We start from the raw sequence: 21,323 nt of genomic DNA on the forward strand, positions 1-21,323 counted from the left end.
GAGACTTCACTCGAGTGCAGACACCAAACTGCATCAAGAGTTCCACTTTCACAGAGTGTCCAAAATGGCACACATCCTACTGCTAAGGGTTTGATCATGGAGGTGTATTACTGCTTCCTGCTGCAAAACCACTCTTTATACGGAATTGCTTCCCCTGTAATTGGCTTCTGTAGCAAAACTGGTGGGACCAGTTAGGGAGAAAACTGGATGTTCCCATTCCTTAGGAAGATAATGAACACACTTGCACAGTTAATGCAGTGAAATCTGCATTGCTGCCTATTAGTATTTGGACATGCTGAGCATGTATCCCGCTGTAGCCACAATTACCCAGTTCTACAGAGTCTTGATGTGCCACTGCACAGCACTGTTAGTTTTCAGCCTTCACCTCCTGTCAGTTAAACAGATTCCACTCTTTCTCTGCTCTTCTAAACGTAATTAACCTAACACAGAGACAAAGCAGTTTAACTTGCTATGTTTACATAATGAATTAATAGTTCTAATCTCCTTCAGAGGTATGGGAAATGTGACCTACTGTGTTTTTCCTGTCTGCTCACATTTCACTCACTTACTATTATTCATCTGCATAATGAGGGCAAATAGTGGTGAATGTTACACACAGGGAGCATGCATAGAAAAAACAGAACTTCTAAAATCTCCATTCAGCAGAACGGACCAGATGTAGTAACAGCTCCTCTAGGTCAGCTGACTGATTAGGGAGAATCCATTGGAAAAAACATTCTTTGCATAGATTTTGTTTATGGAAAAGGAGCCTCTTTCACCTCTTGTAATCACCCCTTCCAGGCGTATGATGTTGGGATGGTCAAACTGCCCCAGGATCCCGGCTTCTGTCAGAAAGACCCTCTTCTGTTTCTCTGAGCAGCCAGCTCGCAGGGTCTTTATGACCACTGGAAGGTCCCTCTTGCTAGGAAGCTTCAGGCATCCCCTGCACACCTCTCCAAATTCACCTGCAGTAGATACCATATGTCAGTCTACATGTTAATGTATTTTTATTTACAGCAGTTCTCCATGCAATTCCTAACATACACAAGAGACTATAGAAAAAATATATGCTTTGCATTGATGGTTTAGTTACCATACATTTTGTTTTCTCCATTTTACTTGAGCAATAGGAGATTGCACTCTGTGTTTCTACAGATTGCCCACTCCCTCAGGGAAAACACTTGTTAGCCCAGGCTCACATGAAGGAGAAGATGAGGTTTGGTATGGGAATTAGCCATGCTTAGGATGAGCTAATATAGGAAATATTTACAGTACAAGATATTTAAGTCACATATAAAGGACAGCATTAAATATATTAATGCTGTGATCTACATGTCTGTTTAAGTATTTACACCAAACTGATTTTTAAAACACATACATTTCACAACTGCTCTATATACCTGCTGTGCCTGCCTAGACATCTAGAAGTGAATTCTAGGATTATTATTTGAAGGCTTTGATCACTAGTTTCAATGGAGAGCAAAAGAACACTTTGAGTTACAATTCCTATTCAATGACATCTTGGCAGATCGGTGCATAAATAATAATTCACTTTCATTGTTGTCTATCTGTTTATCCATAAATCACTGTATTTGCTTAAATAAACATTTAAAAAAAGATGGAACATACAGGACTGCGTAGTGGCACAGTGGTTAGCATTGCTGCCTCATAGCTGTGGAGCCCTGGGTTTAGTTCTGTCCTGGTGTGCTATCAGTGTAAGAGTGTGTTTGTGGCTGTGTGTGCACTGTAATGGATGGGCATCCTGTCCAGAGAAATTCAAGTAGGGAGCTGTGTCAGCATGTGTAGCCTGCAAAGGAACAAGTAAAGGTGTATTCCATACTGAAAAGAGAAGAAAAATTTATTCAGGTGTGAAGAAGGCTCCACAGCTGAAACAGTTTTTTTTATTCTCTTTTCAGCATGGAATAAACCTTTACTTGTTCCACTGCAACCTACTGTACACATGGTGACGCAGCTACCTACTTGAACTAATAAAAGCAATGTTACAGACACTTAAACATAAAATGTGGAAATGCATGATGCAATATTTCAAAACTTTAATTTACTTTCCCTTTAATGTTCATGGTTGATGTAGATTGTTTTTCTCCATTGAACAACCTGTGTAAAACACAAACAGCACTAACCTGTATTTATGATTCTCTCTATTTTAATGCTGGAGTTGTCCAGTTCTTTCGCAAAGACATGGACAGCTTGGATAAGGTCTTCACAGGTATCAGGGTCAATGTATGTTCGTCTGGTTGGAATCTTAACTGTGAACAAAAAAGCAGTTTGGGGAAACTGAGGGTTGGCATTGAATAGATTATAATTTGTGTATAATTTGTGAATGTAAATTGGTATACTTACACATAAAAATTACAATTAGAATTCACAAAGGCATAGTAACAGTAAAAGAGATTATGCTGTTATGCTTTAAGATGCACCTCCAACTGAACATTGCCTTTATACTGTGGGATTTAGTTGAGTGTGTCTTTTTCAAATTTCTCACCATTATGCTCCAGTGCAAAATTAACTTTTTCACTCTCAAAACAATTTTTGCTTAAATTGTGCTTTAAACATTTGTGTCTAACTTCAGCTTGACTGGCTTTGTAATACCTTTTAACAACCACACCCCACTAGGTGAGCTCATTGTGGGCCCGTCTGTACATGATTTTTCACACTCTCAGTTTACCCTCACTTGCCAACAGTTTTTTCCCTTTTTAACCCATTGTCTCCAACAGTATTGCTGGGGAATTTTAGCTCCAGTGTCATGAGAGCAGTTTTTCTTCTCTGTTTCTCTGGGTAAGTGTCTCTTTGAAGTCTGAAACTGCCTGTGGTGTCTCTCAAGAGTCAGACAAACAGTAGCTTATAAAGATATCCCACAACTGCAGCTTATCGAGACATCAAGTTTTCTGATAGTCACATTTCTTTGTTCTAAATTGGTCCTTAATCTGTTTTGGACACTGAGATAGGGAAGCAATCCATAATCAGAAGTCAACTGGGATACACATCTATCTTGGCTAATCCTGTTTGGCCAGGGACGTCATGAAAACAGCCACACTAGTGCACCTGATACAGCAGCTGCTGTCTTGCAGGTCCCCTCATTCCATCGTTAATGACACAAACACTCTCTCTTCCTTAAAGCAACAGCAGCAAATCGGTACTGTATGCCCGGGTTTCACAGGTTTTTATGGCCTAACTCCCAGGTTTAATACTCAAAGATCCCACATGTGCTATATGACTACCAGACATGTGCAAACTTGGGTGCACACATGGCTGAGTCCCCATACTGTATGTAACAGAGTTGCCCCCACCCACATCCCTGGACACAAGCACTTTAATATCCCAGCAGCTGGCAGTGTCTCTCTCAAGCCCAACCAGACTATCTTAAACACACTCACACACTTCAGATTTGGGAAGGTGCTCCATTGATATGCACTGCTATTTTTTTTTAAATGAATGGTTTTCTTTTCTCTTTTTAGGACAGCCAGTGCTTTCTATTAGTGGTTCAAGAGAGCTAGTGCAGAATCTTGGACAACCACCAGCTGCAGCTTATCAAGACAAATTCCCTACAGCTGCAGCTTCTCAAATGTATACCAGTTGACAGCTTGTTAGACACCTTTATATTTAATGCTCTGTAGCAAATGAGCTTTGAAAATCCTCCTGTAAATGGAGGATTCATAGGAAAAGTGTGTCCATCACTGAGTATATACAGTATATATACTGTGAATACTGGATATAATCTCACATGGCCAGCCATGTACCTGATCTCCTATCCAGCCACTAATATACTGTAAAAGAAAACATTAAGAAAACACATCAACAATAACAATATATCACCCTAATACAGAAATATTTTATAGCTGGAATTCAACATATTTGTTTTTTAAAGATGATTAGAAAAAATCAGGTGTATTCCCGGGTGGTTTCATAGGAGATCAAAATTTAAATATTTTTTTTTTGTCGGGAAATGTTAAAAGCAATAAAATAATAAATATCATATTGGTGCTTACCTACAGCAAATAGTAGCCACATTCCAGTTCATCAAATCTATGGATTACTATCTGTTATTAAATTTCTCACAGCCTTTTCCAAGTTGTGATATTCTACCCAAAATAGCAGGACCCAATTCACTTGCTCTTAAAGTCTATCGATTAAAGCCTGACACACAAATAAAACTTGAAACTTCTAAAGCAAAAGTGCAATTTTAAATCTGAATTAAAACTGGAAAAACTATTGAAAATGTCACTAACAAATCAGTGGCTTAATCGAAAATCGTACTTTCTGGAATGAGTTCTAGCAAGAAAGCATTAATAAGGCTGTGCTGAAATGATTATTTACTGGTTCATTGAAACTGTTTTTCATTCTCGCACTAGCCAAAAAGGTACCTTGAACATGCAGTGCAAGTGAAATGATTTTTTTTTTAAACAAAGTAAACAAATTGTGTTTTTCCATAATGAATGAACATATAAGAAGCTTATCTCATCAGCCCTGTGGGTTACCTACAGTACACACTGTTTTTGTACAGGGGCATTAATATGTATATGTGAAAATATAATGTGTAATACTGTATGTGCAAGACATCCTATGTATGCAGAGAAAATGTAAAAATGCAACTTTTAGATCAAAAGTATTACTTGTACACTTCATCCACTGTACTTTGATATGAATCAGGTAATCCAGTCTGGATTAGCAAATGTTCACATTTAGTTACTGTTTAAAATTTCACTGACTGTTGAATGTTTTTTTCACTCTAAGATTTGTTACTAACATTCATGATGTGTATAGTTTATTGCTGTGGGAGATACAGGTATAATGCTAAATAAAGATACTGTATTCATAAAATTTGCTGATATAATTATACAGTATCTCTAAAAAAGACTAATGTATTAGCACTTGGACATGGAATTTGTAAGAAGATAACTTCTAGCTATTCTTTAATTAATACAATTAGCAAATGTCCCCTCTAATGTTACAAGAAATGAGGTTTGAGCAAACTTTGTGTTAAGAAGGATAACAAGATTTAGAATATTTCACTCTGTCAGATAAAACTGACAGATACACCAATCACACTGCCTTATAAACCAATCAATCCTTTATACAGACTTGTCATTTATTGTAAGTCCTCAGTCAGCAGAGAAACCATGACCTCAGAAATAATCATATTTCACTATCTGCGCTGTTCTACTGGGAATTCAGTGCAGATCTAACTGGCAGATGACAGACACCAAATGAAGATATTTACCCTGACATTTGAAGACATCTTGCCAAGAGTTGCCTGTGATGTCATTCATACTTCATGGTTTGCACTAGGTTTTCAGTATAGAAGCCTTTTATATCTGGGTATTAAACTCAAAGAAATTGCTTCTAGGACAGCAGGTCATTCAGACACTTGCACAGTAGTATATACAGTATACACACAATGAAGAAATACCTCCTGGGACTAACTGTTCTATTGTTGAACACCCATTGGCATCTCAATTCTATCTCCTTCCCAAGAATTTCAAAGCCTCTCCAGGATGCCTGATTGTGTTGGCCTGCCTAACTACTCACCACTCTGCTTTTGCCACCTGTTGTCTTTTATACCTTCATGACACTAATGTCACTCTACAGCTATCTGACATTTTTCAGTTTCAGGATCAAGAATGCTTCACCTTTACTACAGACATACATTACATTTCTACACACCGTCATCTCCTACGACGACTGTCACACTCGTTAACCCCTCCTTTTAAGGACGCTCCAGACCTTACTAGTTTAGTGTTTATATCTCCTGCACCTGCCACCGGTTCCTGCCCCCATCCTATAAAAGCCAGACGTTCCTGCCAGTCTGGGCTCAGCTTTGGAAGATGGACGCCCTGAAGCCCGCCTAACCGCGAGTCCAGGAGCGACTCGGCGGCATCGGCTTCAATGGCGTCCTGACCTTCTGAGTCTGGGATTAAGAAGCTTCTGGCCCTGTGACCCCCCTTTTATTCCCTCGACACTCCTCAGGATCCCGCTCCGGCTTTTAACTCTGTTCGTCTTTGTCAGGATGGATCATCCGGTCTTGGACACTGCATCGTTCTCGGATTTGCCTCGGACTCCTTTGGATTGTTTGCCGCAGACACCCCCCCCTTAACACCAGCGCACCTTGGACACGCCCCCTGTTTTTCTTCTAGCCCCTTTGTATGCTATTCTCTCTGTGTTTTCCTCACTCGTCCCTGGATTGTGCTGTCTGCATAGGGTCCTGAAAGAGCACTACGTGACAACGACAGTCTTATACAGTAACTCGCTCAACACTTTCTCAGGTTTTTGATTGCTGGGTATAAGTCTATATTAACAACACAAGACTGAAAGCCTCCGGATAATACAGCATATGCTAAAAAGACACTTTGAACATTGAAAATTGGAATGCAAATCAAATCACAAAATCACCTTCATTCCCAAACATACAATGAACTCTCTTCCTTTCTATTCATTTTCTCATTATCATTGTTTTCTCACCCTGCCCACCCCTTTGTCTTATATTACAAAGCAGGACTGAGTTATGAGAGTCCATCATTATACTTCCAACCTTATACCAGCTATTTGTAACGCTGACCACTTTAATTCCTTCAGAAGTAGACATAAATCTTACAAGTAAACAGGGCTATTTCCCTAATCTAATCAATCCTCGAGAGGTGAGCCTGCCCTTTAATAAAATGTTAAAAAGACTAATAGACAAGAGTGAAAAATTCAGAATGGAAGATTTAAAAATTAAGCTTCAATATTTCAAACTATATGAAAATATAGGTAAGTTCCCCAAATTTAAAATCCCTTCAGTTCTCAATACCTGATAGATTGATAGACCTCGTGGGTCAAGGAGTATTTGGGGCAAGACAGGCAGTAGACTGTGTCTTGCTCATTCTTTCTCTCTTGTCTTCTCCTGTTCTCCCTATGTAGTATGCATCAGTAAGCTGAATCATGGCCCAGTCTTGTGTTTATAGTTAGATAAGAGGAAGAATTCAGCTATATATCACAGAACGTTTCAAAACCATTCATACTCACTTTATCTAGCGACCTCAGACACAGAGGAACCCTTTTCTAGAATAGGAGGCATTGACTAGTATTGGCATTTTAAATATCCCCCTCCTCACACATAAATATGTACCCACCAAGGAACATAGAAATACATCTTATGGAAACAGTGATCTCACATAAAATCTGTTCAAGCCCGGCTAATCAAAAACCAGACAAAATAATTCATGTCCTACTGTATATAGTGTGCCCATAGCCTCAAACACCCTTTGACAAGCTCAAACTATGCCTGTGATTGCCTGGTGTTCTGTGCTCAGTGAGCATGGCCACAGGGCTATGAAGTTGTCAAGTCTTGCTGTCTGTAGGGAGGTTTATTACACCAATACTGAACTCGGTGAGATCAAATGGTATGATAATGTGCTTCAGAAGATGCACTGTTAAGACACATAAATAATTTAGAAGTTTTGGCACCAGATGGAGGCTGAGATTTACTCTAGCAGGTGCTACCTAAGACACGAAAGAGCTGTTTTTCTTTTCTTGTTTATGGTTTGACCTGTCTCACTTGGTATATGCAGAAAAAATGTTATTTTTCACAGGTATTCAGCCCAATTTCATGTCCCAAATGCTACTGCTCTAAGGGAAAGCAAGAGACTAGACACTTGTCTTCAGTCTGCAGAGCATGTCTGTGTAAATGGGAGGATGGAGGATAAATGTGTAAACAATTTCCCACAGCATTGTGGCTGATTATTAGTGTCATACATCCTACAGGGGATGAAAGACCATTTTAACTGACCGTAAAACCAGACTGAGATACAGTGAGTATTTATACAGTTTATTCAGTTTATTTATTACTAAATTGTATTTATTATTACTAAAATAAATATTTAAGTGACAGCTTGTTCATTTTGTTTTATAAATGCTGAGAAATTCACCTTCAAATGAGTTCCTCATGACACAAAGGTAAAAATCTCATTGAAGTGTGGCCCTGAATGATGAGGAAATAAGTTCAAGTATAGCTGATGTCAGATATAAAGTGTTTTCATAAACTGGAACTATAGTTAAGGTCACTATGGAATGTGTAGATAAAATATTTTAACATTTTAGGTTTCTTTTATCTCTTATAATATGACAAATCAGGGAATCAATACTAAAAGCATAGTATTACTTAAAGGAAAACTGGAATTAATCAATAACTGTTTTTTCTCTCATATAATATCTCGCACATTCTTCTCTACATTCCAGCTTAATATTTTCATCAACATGGCCTCACAGCAAATAGGTGAGCATAAGAGAAAACACACGTTCCCTTGCTCGATGAAGCACAGTCGGGGACTCTTTGATTCCTGCTACAAAGCAAGGTTATAGTGCCAACAGCAGGAATATAACAACATAACATCACTTTATTAGCCCTGTACAATTTCTTGCATTAGGATTTCATCTTTTCACATACCCCAGCTTGCTCTCCATGAGACACAGACAGGTAGAGAGAAGCTAGGGGTCAGAGCGCAGGGTCAGCCATTGTACAGCACCCCTGGAGCAGATGGGGTTAAGGGCCTTGCTCAGGGACCCAATGGAGTAGGATTCCTCTGCCAGCTGCTGGATTTGAACCAGCAACCTTCCAGCCACAGGCACAGATCCTTAGCCACAGAGCCATCGCTCCACCCGAAAAGTGTCTAGCAGAGGGTGGTTTCGATCCACCGACCTCTGGGTTATGGGCCCAGCACGCTCCCGCTGGCCACTATGCAGCCAGTGAATGGAAGGGAGTCACAGCTCTTACACAGCTCTTACTACACATGTGTACACAAACAGCCATATGGGCTCTGCCATAAAGCCAAGCACAATATCCTGAAAATGTTTTCTAATCTTACCTTGCTGGTCAACTGTGTGACAGTCACAGCAGGCTAGCAGGAATGTTTTAACTTCAGGAACAGATCACTGTATTTCTTTAAGGACTCCCTTTCATGATGTTTTTCACAGTTTATCTGCCTAAAGAGCAACTGATGATTTTGAGTACTACTGTACTGAAATTCTTCATACTTACATTGAAAATACAGTTCTTCATCTCCATCTTGACTGGCCTTACTGTAACCACATTGCCTGAAATAAACACAAGAACACATCAAATGAATAGAGCACAAGAAACCTTTCAGATTATACTGATATATAGTGCCCTGCTGAAAGAGAATTCAATAAAGATGTTCATAGAAACTATTTAAAGACAAATCCTGTTAAAATAGTTCAACCTTGTAGACATGTATTTTGTAGCACGACAAGATACCTTTGCATATTGGATTTATAGAAATGAACAAATTATACTAATGAATAATATATTTTCATGATTATCTGGCCATGAATAAATTAAAAAACAACCATGTTTCTAAATAACCTGATTGGTATGAATCGAAGATTGCTAAATGATAAGCTTGTTTTCTTCACACCTTAATGAATCATTATTAAGTGATATTATTATTAAGTCATATTAAGTGACTTTACATTGGTGTTTCCATTTTGGTTCACTACCTGTATTCTCAGTAGGAAGTTAGTAATAATGGCTTTTTTGTCCAAGACAAATATCTTATTTCCTATTCATATTTATTTATTAATATAAAATATGTTTCCTAAAATGAACTTTTTAGACATCTACTGTATGGACTGAACACTAATGGTAAGAAATGCGGATCTGTGCAATTTCCATTCTGAATGGTTTCTTTTTCTTTGAAAATTGAGAAAATTGAGAAATATCTTTGTTTGTCAAAATATCTTTCTCGCATTGCAGTTGATGGCAATGAACCCTGCGCATCTACACACAGGGGAGAAGGGGAACTACATTATTTCTGATTGCTTTGTCTAATTTTGATTTGGAAAAGGGTTCCTGTTATTCCTCAGTGTTTAACATTTCTAATCAAATGTGTAAAGTCAATGTTCAAAATGGGATCTCAAGACATGACCAAACAATAAAAGAGAGGTTTCTGTGTGCAAGCATTGCATATGACTGTTCATGGAAGGCTGCAGTAGGGCTACAGTGGGGAGAACAAGCACACTCTAATTATAAATGACTTCCATATCCGACTGTCATTGTTTTAAACACAAAACTGGCATTTTAATAATAATATTTAATATGCAGACAGGCCTGTGGAAGATAATTGGCCATATTAAATCAAATGCCAGTAAAGCTGATAAGGAATTAAAGAGCACAGATAAACGAGGGAATTTCACTGGAGTCACTGCAGTGCAACTGACAGCACTGGAATAGGAGAAAATTCATTGAAATGCAATTCTGTAAAGAAGACGGAATTATAAAGGGCTTATCAGATTAGCACAATAATAAAAAAAATAAATACAAAGAGATTAGACAAAAATGCTGCATCTCCTTTGTGTTTTTAAGTATTCAGTCCATGCTACAAAAATAGTTCACAGCACAAGATACAATACAATGAGACTGTGCTCTTTCGTCTCCTGTGGGGTTTTTTTTTCATCAGCTGGAAGGATTTCTATTTTTCTCTGACTCTCTCTCTCTCTTATGGAAGAAAAAAAAACACTGCAATATTTTTCTCCAGCAATAGAAATAGTAGATTTTTTCATTTCCGTATCATGGGATGAAAGTCTAACAAAGTTTTAAAGAATGAATTGTATTGACGGTCATTGACGTGTAGCACTAACAATGGGATGTGCGACAAAGCCAGAGGAAAGGAGCTGGATCAGACTAAGAGATGATCGGGGTCAGCTAAAAAGCACTGTGTTTGTCGAATCCTGTGAAGCACTGTATACCAAGCAACATTTCCGTATCCCTCGGAATATCTGCCCTGTAAGCAGCTTTGTAGCTTTTGTTCTTTTGCTTTAAAGCCCTGAGTGTTGCTTTCAATTATTCTACTTGCACCCTTAATGAATAAAATGGATAGCCCACTAAAGCTAAAGGTCATCATTCAAAATGCGTTACAGAAGAATAAAGAGCACTCTATTTCCACATCAAGAATGGTACGGTGAGCCAGCAGAGCAGAGACATTCAGAAGAGGTGATCACATTTCATTACAAGGTTAAAATTGATTCTAAAGATGCAGAAGGACAAAGCCTCATCAAATCATAGATGCAAAAAATTACACATCTTTTCTCCTGCTTTGGAGCAGAGTGTGTTCCTACAAAATAGCCCGAAACTTCATAGAGAGAAATGACTTCCCGGATCCCACAGGGAGATAAATGTCTCAGGAGGATTATGGCGGAAAAGAAAAAAAAATTGGGAGATGCAGTAGATGCCAGAAGAAATAAAAGTACTGAAGTGTGAAAAGGTTGGACTTCAGGAAGGGTAGTACACCATGCAGGAAATTAGTTAGATCACACAGGCAATCGCATACATCGGATCTAGGTAAGTACCAGCTACCACTCAATAAATAAAAGATCCTTTTCTTGGTTTGAAAAATAACCACTAAATAATAACTAGAAAACATAAATGTATTTGAGTTACAGGAATCCTGTGCTCATGACTTCTGCAAGGTCTGCAGTCTTTATAACTGTCACTGCTCGATATCATTGAGAGGAGAAATGATTCTTCACTAGCTAGAAAAATACATTACTACTTCGTGCAATGAATGCTTTCTCTTTCACTGCAAGCACAGAATAGCCTAAATGCTTCAAGGTTAGAAAACCTCTCCACTAAGGAATTAAGAATTTAAACTGTACTGGTCAAGGAGAGCTTTGGTGATACTAAATTTGATGGATAAATAAAATTAATCCTGCACTTCCAAATACGATTATTTTCTTATTTGAAAGTGAAAACGCCAGGCACAAAAAAGAGCACATGCAAACCTTGATACAGTACGTGATAGCTTGACCTTGTGCATCATGCATCATACTGTACCTTGCGTACCATAGGGCTGATACAATACAGTACATGTGTGTGGGAAGGGGTATAACATAAAAATAGTAGAGTCCTCCTGTCTTGGTGAGCTCTTTGTTAGATGTCTGTGATCATAACCTATGTGTAGGAATGGGCTATTATAAAGGAGTAAAAGACATTTTCCTTCCTCTTACAGCAAGCTTAATACAGTACCTGTGTAGATCTAACCGTGTAGCATTATGAGATCTACAGTATTATCATTAAAAAGTGTCCTTTAACACTTAGAAATGGAAGTTCTTAACTGATGTTCGGGAAGAATAATGAAAGACAAGCCAGTCTCAGTCTCATCCAGCTGTTTTAAATCACAATCATTATTTAGTTAAGTCAAAACTTATTGTATTAAATAGTCAATAAACATTCGTAAAGAATCTGATTCTTGGATGTCGTTATTCCTCATGAATTGTGAGTTGTAACTGTAATCATTTTAGGAGAACAAAGGCTGTGGTTCAAGCATATCAATTAAATAACAACTCTAGTTGGTACTACCCATAAAAACGCAACATTGGATGAGAGCCCAGGCAAAGGATCTTGTGGATGACGATTCATATTCGAAGCACACAAATTAATCCAAACACTGGGAGAAACCACTAGTAAAATGCACAGGGCATGTTAGTCATTTGGTATTGACCAAAAGTCACGGAACATAATTTTAAACACTTCCATATTTTAGCCCAGCATGGGCTCTTTCTGGGTAGAATCCATCTAGGCAGAATTCATATTACACGGTGATGTCCCAACAGTAAATTTTCTTCCTGAAAATATTTATTTAATTTGGACTCTTTTTGTATTAAAAAAAAACTATAGACCAGCAATCTCAAGGTTCTGACATACTGTAACTTGCAATCCTGGACATGCATTCAGCATTTGCTCTGTAAGAACTGCAAAGACACATAGGGCATGCAGAGGGCCGGGCACAGAGAGGGGAGCAGAATGGCAGAGAGGGTTAGAAAGGCGTCCAAGGCTGGAGCTGGCAGAGCAGGCAGGGGATGGAAATGAGGCAAGAGTGCAGAAATTCATGTACCTCTGAGGCTGAATGGAGGCAGAAGGAGGTGGTGAGAAGGAGGTGGAGAGCAGGACCACGCTAGTTGGAGCTATATTGGAAGGACTGCAGATACTGCTGAGGAAGAAAAGGCATGTCACCTACCACGTAGAAGGCAGGGTGAAACAAGGCATGCCGTCAGAGAAACCCTGCCAAACCCCTGATGAAATTGTGGGAAAAGTAGTGTTTTGAAAAGGGGTGTTTGAAAATCTGAATAATAAATGCTGATGACTCAGCATTGGATTTTTTTTCCCACTGTGGTAAACTTGATATCTCCAGCTTAACCTCATTGCTCTCACAATATGCCAGACAGCAGACTGGCAACGGATGTATTTGTTTCTATTAACAGGCACTGCAGGATTGTTGTTAAAATGTATATTATTCCCAACAAAGGCAATTAAGGTTTGACATTTGTAAATGTTTCTTGACAATCACCTGTAACCTACAGTATGAAGATTCATCATCATCATAATAAGACACAATACTGATGAGAGCTTTTTAAGAAATAAAAAACACTGGACAACACAATATATTACAGCAAGTATATATAATGTACAAAGAATAGTGGTGGGAAACAGTATGCCGACTTACTGAAAACAAGCATAAAACTAAGTCAAACCTCAAAACATTAAGTCTTTAAACAAGTTTTGAAAATATCAATATTCAAAGAGTCTCTAATTGATTTGGGCAACATGTTTCAAAGATATGGTCCTGCACATAAGAAAGCTGGCTCTACTGAGCATTTTGTCAAGCTTGGTCTTTATCAGAGCTGGAAAACGTGTGTATCATCAGATCAAGACCAAAGGCACGCATATGATAAATCCTTAAAATAATCTGGACGTATGACCTACAGTACCTACACTATAAAGGACAAAGAACAAAGAAGCAAGTTTTGAGTAGGGAAGCAGGAATAGGGTCTAGGACACAGATAGTTGTCTTATTTTAGCTATCATCACAGTTATATTGGAAGCATCAACAGCAATAAAAAAAAGAAAAATTCAAACTTGTGAAATCAGAACCGAACATGGTTGCCATGGCTGCAGGAGTTCAGAAACCGTTTATTAATACTATGGATTTTGTTGTGAAATAATTGCATGAATGCACTACATTGCTCAGCAGAGGGAGGGAAAGCATACTGCCAGTGCAAGCAAATTATTTATATTGGAGAGGATGACAGAAGAATTCATGTAATTTCATGAGACTCGAAAATAAACGAGAGCCGACTTCCTAATCTGGATTGTCTTCCCCAACAGTTACTCACAATATTGTCCAACTACTTTCATAGACAGCAGCTCACTTGTGTCCCAGGGAAAGAGCAACCACAAGAAACACATTCTTTGCGGCAGTTACTTTATCATAATGTGTGTTTCATAAAGAGCAACAGAAACCTCCACCAAAATGACTGAATTACATTAAGTGGACCTTAGAAATTCATGGGACTATTTGATAAAGTGACTGATTTAATTTCTGCCGAGAGCATGGGAAAATGTGAACTTGCTGTGAATACGCCCATGTCCTTGCCCATCGACTGTAAATTTCAATTTAACAAATTACTCTACCAACTTCACTTTCTGTGCAAGCCTAAATATGCTGTCTAGCATTCTGCAAGGATTACCAAATGCAGCTTCGGTGGTCTGCTTAGTATTAAATGGGTTCTTTTGTTTGGTTTTATATTGCACATTGTCTGGTTTTACATTGCAAGTTGTAAAGTTTTTACGTTATCAAAGCGTTATTAAACCAACAAAAACCCTTTAAACCAAATCTAGTCCAGTGGAATGAAAAAAGAAAGGTAATTAACTGAGAGAGGACAGGGGGTTGTTGGAACCATGGGGCTACATTGATTTAGCTGGAAATATACAGTATGTCAACATACCGTATAGTACAGTACATCATTCCCTGATAGAAAGTTCAAATATTGTATTTCTTCTTACATGTCATAGCCTGTGTCCTTTCTTATGTGCTGTGTTGCTTTTTATAATATTTGACTCGAGAATGCAGTTTTGAAGGGTTTACCAAATATTTCTAATAAGCCAGTCTTAAGAGGTGAAATGAAGAAAGCAAGAAGGTAGCATCACCTCTGCTCCGTCCCCCAGTCATTTGTGTTAATACTGACCTTTAACAGGGACCTTTGGTCCCTGTTTTCACAATTGAGGTTTAAGGACTTTTGCATATTTTCAAATTCCTTCCAAATTTCAAACAAAATACCACTATTTTGTGAATGTGGCATGGAATATACACCAGAAAACTGATATTAAAAGTGGTACCATTGCACCGTACACTAACTGCATAACCAGTGGTTACAAAGTCAGCCCATTATTGTAACAACGCATTCCTTCGGGACCCTATGCAGACGACACAATCCCGGAATTAATGAGGAAAACACGGGGGGAAAAGCATGCAGGTGTTGGGAATTAAAACAGATAGTGCGCAGGTGTTCTGGGGGGTGGGGCAAACAATCCAAAACAGTTTCCAATGGGAAATACCAAGATGAAGGCAAAAAGTCCAAAGTCGGGCGGTCCATCCGAGATGAGGACAAACAGGATTAAAAACCAGAACAGGATCCGGTGGAGGGTCGGGGGGGAAAAGGGGGGAACGGGACCAGATGCTCAGATCCCGGACTCGCTTGGTACGGGAACAAATGCAGAGCCCGGAACTGAATGGGCGTCTGGCTTTTAAGGTGGGCTGGAAGCAAGCTGGAACAGGGGGCAGGTGCACAAAATCAAGTCCGAAGTGAAAGAGCCGGAGCGCCCTTAAGGGGGAGGGACTGCAACTGTGACAATTATTAGTAGTCAGCCTGAATATGTGTTACATTTCATGAATTTATTTTTGTAATATTGTATTTTGTGTTATTTTTTTTTAATTAGAGCACCGCACAGTGGCACAGTGGTTAGCCTTACTGCCTTGCAGCACTTGGGCCCTGTGTTCAACTGGGGTGTTATCTGCATGGAGGTGTGCTCTGGTTTCCAAAGACATGCTGGTAGGTTAAATGGATTCTGGGAAAACTCCCTGAAGTGCGTGTGCCTGTGTCTGTGTGTGCCCTGTGATGGACTGGCATCCTGTCTAACGCTTATCCTGCCAGGATGGGCTCCAGCTCCCCCCATGATCCCATATTGGTAAAGTGGTTTAGAAAATGGATGGATGGATTATTACTTAAATGTATTTGTGTTTCTTGCATCACATCTAATCTGAACAGTACTCTTAGTGAAAAACAAAATACATTAAATAAAGCAGCACAAAAGGGGCATGCTGTGTGCTTATTTTGTTCAAATTCCTTCACAATGTAATCTGGATGTGCAGCAATGGCCATTTATGACAATAACCAAACTTAAGCATTATACTGTATGTTATTTGCACATGCAAATACATATTCATATTTAAATAAACTGATGACTCCAGTTAACTGTCTTTCTCATTATGATACAGTGTTAGTTTGGGTCCTGCATGCATAAACATTTTTTTTTCTGTATCATATCCTAGATGGAAAATTAGGTTCAGTCCCCAATTGCTTTTTGACCGATGGATGTGTAAATAATTTTGAGAACAATTATGCTGCAAGGCAGAATGTAGAAATACTGACAGAACAGCATGTGACACATTTTGTTATAAACACAGCACGGCATTCTACTGGAAGAGAGAAATGACCATATTTATTAATGCTGCAAGAAAACAATGGTTGATCTACAGGAGACTGATAAAAATGGGTAAAAGATGTTTTAGAAGTTTTTATTTATAATTCTATAATGAAGTATAGTATAATTACGTGATTAAATATAATAATTTAAATAAGAAAGACAATAAAGCATTATAAGGCTCGCTGCCTTGTGTGAGTAAATTATGCACATATGGTGACAAGAAGTTTGGATGTGTGCAGACAATGGTTAATTAACTCATGGGAATTTGGTTCCTGAAGCAGAGCCTTTCCGGAGTTGACCTCTCTGCCTAATGTGTGCTGCTGCCATTTTATTCCAGGGACCTGGGATACAGAGAATGAACAATATTGCAGAGATACAATAACTGGAATACAATGAAAAAGGAAAGTGACAATAATTAACTTCTCTCATTCCACATTGTGACATGTCATGTGGTATTCCATTTGGTTCTGCATACAATCACATAACAGATTCAGGGTTTTCCATACTGTATATTTTGTGATTTAAAATTTAAATAAACACTCTGTATGGAGAACCATGGAAGTAAGGGGGCATAGTTAAGAATTACTGTGAATATTTCAATATCTAATACTCTTTTACATCAATTTATTAAATCACAAAATCTCAGATGAACTAATGACAAGTCTTTGACCCTGTCTCCATAGTGGCCTGTAGTAACTACTGTCATTATTCCTGCTACCATTCACAGGCAACCTGCGTCAATTCCTCTACTCCTCCATCTCAGACGAATGCAGTGAGTTTCAGCACCATCTCACCACTGCTTTGTCCTACTTTCAGAAGGCCTTAAGCTCTGAGCAAGGAATCCCTCTGGAATTTAAACAGTTTAAATCTGTAATAAAGTTCTCCATATGGGCTTAGAGCTCATGTAAATAGATAAGCAAATTAAAGTTCAGTTCTCTCCACAATACGATATCTTTGAGGCTTTACAATAACTACTAGCAATTCCATTGTCCCTGCATCCCTTCACAGGAAACCTGCCACTGGCACAAAATGAGCAAATTTATGAGCTGTACTGTACTGTAGGTCCCAACCCACACTCTGGGCACACTATTTATCAATTGAGTTAACCAGCAAGTATAAAGTTCTTGGGACAAGCAACAGCCATAGTGGACACATACACATTACATGATATTCTATGTTTAGATTTTCATTAAGCAGAATATTTGTATATAATCTCAAGATACTGTACATACAGTAGGAATATTGTAATTTTCAGAATGTTTGATAGAGTTACTCATGGTCAACCAAAACAAAAAGTGCTGATAAGAGATGAATCTTCAGATTAGGGTGATATAATAAGTGAAGTGGAAAAAGATCAATGTTATTGCCTCTTCCTTAATTATATTCTAAATTATGGTAGTTAACAGACAACTAACTTTATAAACTTGTCAAGTTTGCAGATAATACATGGACAACACAGATGGATTAGAAAAAACTGTAGAAGAGCTAATTAAATTAAAAAAGATTTAGATACACTTCAAAATTGGGCCAACACCTACAGTACACAGTATGAAGTTTAATGTACACAAATGCAGTACAGTATATTACTGTACATGCAGGTAGCAATCAAAACTAAACTATATACAAAAAGGAAAACAATATAACTAGTCATGAAAAAGAGTAAGATGTTTATGTTGATTCATCATTTACTGTACATCTGCTAAAATGCATACAATTTTGGTCAACATTATATGCAAAAGATATTGCTGCTAGAGAATCAGTTCAGAGAAGAGCAGCAGATTCATTTTTTTCAAATTTCATTGAGAAATATCCTGGAACAAGTATTCATCCAAGTTTCTCATCCTGCTGTTATGAAAGAAACCAGGATATCAGCTTCAGCAACATGACTGAGAATCTGGTTCCATAGTCTAGTTCCACTATAAATCCTCTTTCACACAGTTGCCACTTGTGTCCTCTACTTTGTGTTTCACTGTTCATTCTGAAGAAGTTAACTGGACTGACACTGTTAATCCCTCGGAATACCTGTATCTGTTTCTCTTGCAGTCTTTGTTCCAGATTAAGTTTCTGTTTCTTCAGTCTGTTAGTGTCAGACACTTGCTTACGTCAGAATGTAAGTGGTTGCTCTTCTCTGGACTGATTCAAGAGCACAATAAACATGGTAACCAAAATAGTACACAATATTCTATTGCTTCGAAAAATGCTATTTTAACCTAACACATTTAACTAAATACCCAAACATTTACGTTTTTATTGCGTTCCCCACACAGCAGGACCTTATTAAAGTATCCACCGTCTTCACAGTCATTAACAAAATCATCTCAATGGATTTCTTTCTTTTCATTTTTCAGATTTTCATTTTTCCGACACAACCAAGTAACAATACAACAATTAAAATAAGTATTCCTCACTTCACACCCACCCTCTTCAGTGGTATTCACCTTCATGTTTCTTCCAAATGATCCCTAAAATACGATCCAATGGCTACAAGAAGAGACCTGTTTTGAGAAATCAACCACTTCTGGAAAGTGGAAAGTCCCAAAAATGTCATAAGATACCTGCAGTTACATACAGTACAGTATGTAGTCATACACATAATATGGTTAAGATAACAAATATTAACAGAAGTCAAACTCCCTCTAATAAACCCTGTCTGAATGTATGAACTTATTCGGATTTATGAACCTCTTGCTGGTGTGAAAATACTCTATTACGTAGTTTGGCATCTGAGTAAATCAGTAAATCAGACAATAGCTCACACTATCTGTGGGATATTTATTTTTTCAATAACAGTGATATGATGGTGATATTAAAATCCATCCACAAAAAGCCTTCCTTCGATGGCTATACTTATCACGTCAAGCAAAATAATTGGGGCCAAAAAGTCAGATAATATTCAGGGGGGGCTCAAAGCCACTGCTTTTACCTGCCTCCTTGAGTTCAGACAAGGATATACAGTAGGTGCCTCATCACAGCTACTTCTGCAGGAGAAAGCCTGAGTAAATGAAGAAACTAGAGTAACCTCATACACATACCGTCATCAAACTATACTTTAGAGTAAAGAATGTAAAATGCATAGTTTCTCTGTATGAGGTCTGCCAATAATTCTGTGCCAATCTGACTGCAGGGATATCTGCAACTGCAGGAATATCTGCAAAAAGTTCAATAACATAAAGGTTCAAGACTAGTAAGTGGCTGTGTCAACAGCCATTAATTTGTTTTTACTACAACTTCATAGATGATCGCTAACAATCTTCTAATAGCTTCTGATGCTGGTTCTCTCTCTATCCTTATATTTCTTGATCTCAGTACTGCTTTCAACACTGTTAAGCATGAGACTTTCTCCTCTTGAGACTGTTTTGAGTTTTTGACACTGCTCTTAAATGGTTCTTACCTCACTGATCGCTGTCACTTTGTTTCTCTTGGCAGATTTAGATCTAAAAATGGACTCTAATTGCATCTCTGACATAAAAACATGGATGACTCAAAATTTCCTTCATCTAAACTGTGAAAAGACTGAAGTCATGCTTATTGGCACCCTTTTAAAAGTGGCCCCTTTAGCCAATTTCAGTGTCTGACTCTTTCAGCTTTTTGCTTGGGGTGGAAGCAAACATAAAAGTAACATTATACAAAAAATACAAACGAGTCCAGTGACTACAGCTCTAGGCTCAGACTTGCATTCCAGCATCTCGATCATGTGTTCTTTAGAATCAACAGTAAAGAGAGGATACAAGTGAAAACTAAGAAAGAGTGCATTTAAAATGGAGCACAGGAGGCTGTAATTTACACAAAGTGTTGTGGGAATATGGATACCCAGCTATGCTGTTGAAGATGATACCCTGGTTTCTTTTAAGAAAGAGCAAGACGAGATCCTTGCAGTGAAATGAGCTAGATGGTTACTGGCCTTTTAATAGTAACTGTTCTGACAGTTACCTCTCTAAACGCCTTCAAATCTAGACTCAAAACTTTCTGTTTTAGAAGGGCCTTTACTTAACTGGTTCTGTTCTTTAGCCCCTCTGCTCCTAGTGTATTCAGTATTAGTATTCATCTACTGTCTCCTCTGTATCTTATGAATTTTCTATTGTTGTCGTTGTTGTTCTGTGAAGCACTTTGAGAAGCCACCTTTAAGGGCACCATATAAAATAAAGTTTATTATTACAGAAGATACACAACACAATGTCTAAGCAATGAATTAAATTCTTCACTATTTGTTCTCGTTTCCAACACAGTGGCCTGAGAAAAAGAAATATCGAAAATTTAGCTTGAATTTAGTAATTTTCCCAAGGCAAGATTGTTGCATTTGTGAGGCAAACACAGTATTATGGGGCCTTTGACTGTTTCTTTAGAATGCAGCGTTCATCTACAAAAGCCACAATTGAGGTTTTAAAATTCCTCCATTTCAGCTTGAAAATACACCCAAAACATCTCATTTTGTAGCAACAGAGTGTTAAAATGTCTGCAGGGACTTACAGTACAATGATTTATCAGTTGGTACAACAATACAAAAATGTTACCACTGCGTCCTCTGTTTTCACAATTTGCGTTTGCAGACAATAGACAGCTGTAATGGAGTGGTCCTTTTAACCAATTTCAGTGTCTGACTCTTTCAGCTTCTTGCTTGGGGTGGAAGCAAAAACATAAAAGTAACATTATAAAAACATAAAAATGAGTCCAGTGACTACAGCTCTAGGCTCAGACTTGCATTCCACCATCTCGATCATGTGTTCTTTAGAATCGACAGTAAAGAGAGGATACAAGTGAAAACTAAGAAAGA

At 38.1% G+C, this 21,323-nt stretch overlaps 1 protein-coding gene across 1 annotated transcript in view; it reads right to left on the bottom strand.

Moving 5' to 3' along the window:
- Nucleotides 1–21,323, bottom strand: part of epha10 (EPH receptor A10) — a 266,058-nt gene that overhangs the window by 19,112 nt on the left and 225,623 nt on the right. Inside the window, exons 9-11 of the mRNA XM_088603157.1 lie at nt 9,032–9,087; nt 2,142–2,267; nt 780–965 (exon numbers count right to left, since the gene is read on the bottom strand). Of these exons, the coding sequence (XP_088459283.1) occupies nt 780–965; nt 2,142–2,267; nt 9,032–9,087 (368 nt within the window). The remainder of the gene's footprint in view (nt 1–779; nt 966–2,141; nt 2,268–9,031; nt 9,088–21,323) is intronic.

Source organism: Lepisosteus platostomus, chromosome 13 (genome assembly GCF_059453375.1).
Source record: "Lepisosteus platostomus isolate fLepPlt1 chromosome 13, fLepPlt1.hap1, whole genome shotgun sequence".
Lineage (NCBI taxonomy): Eukaryota > Metazoa > Chordata > Actinopteri > Semionotiformes > Lepisosteidae > Lepisosteus > Lepisosteus platostomus.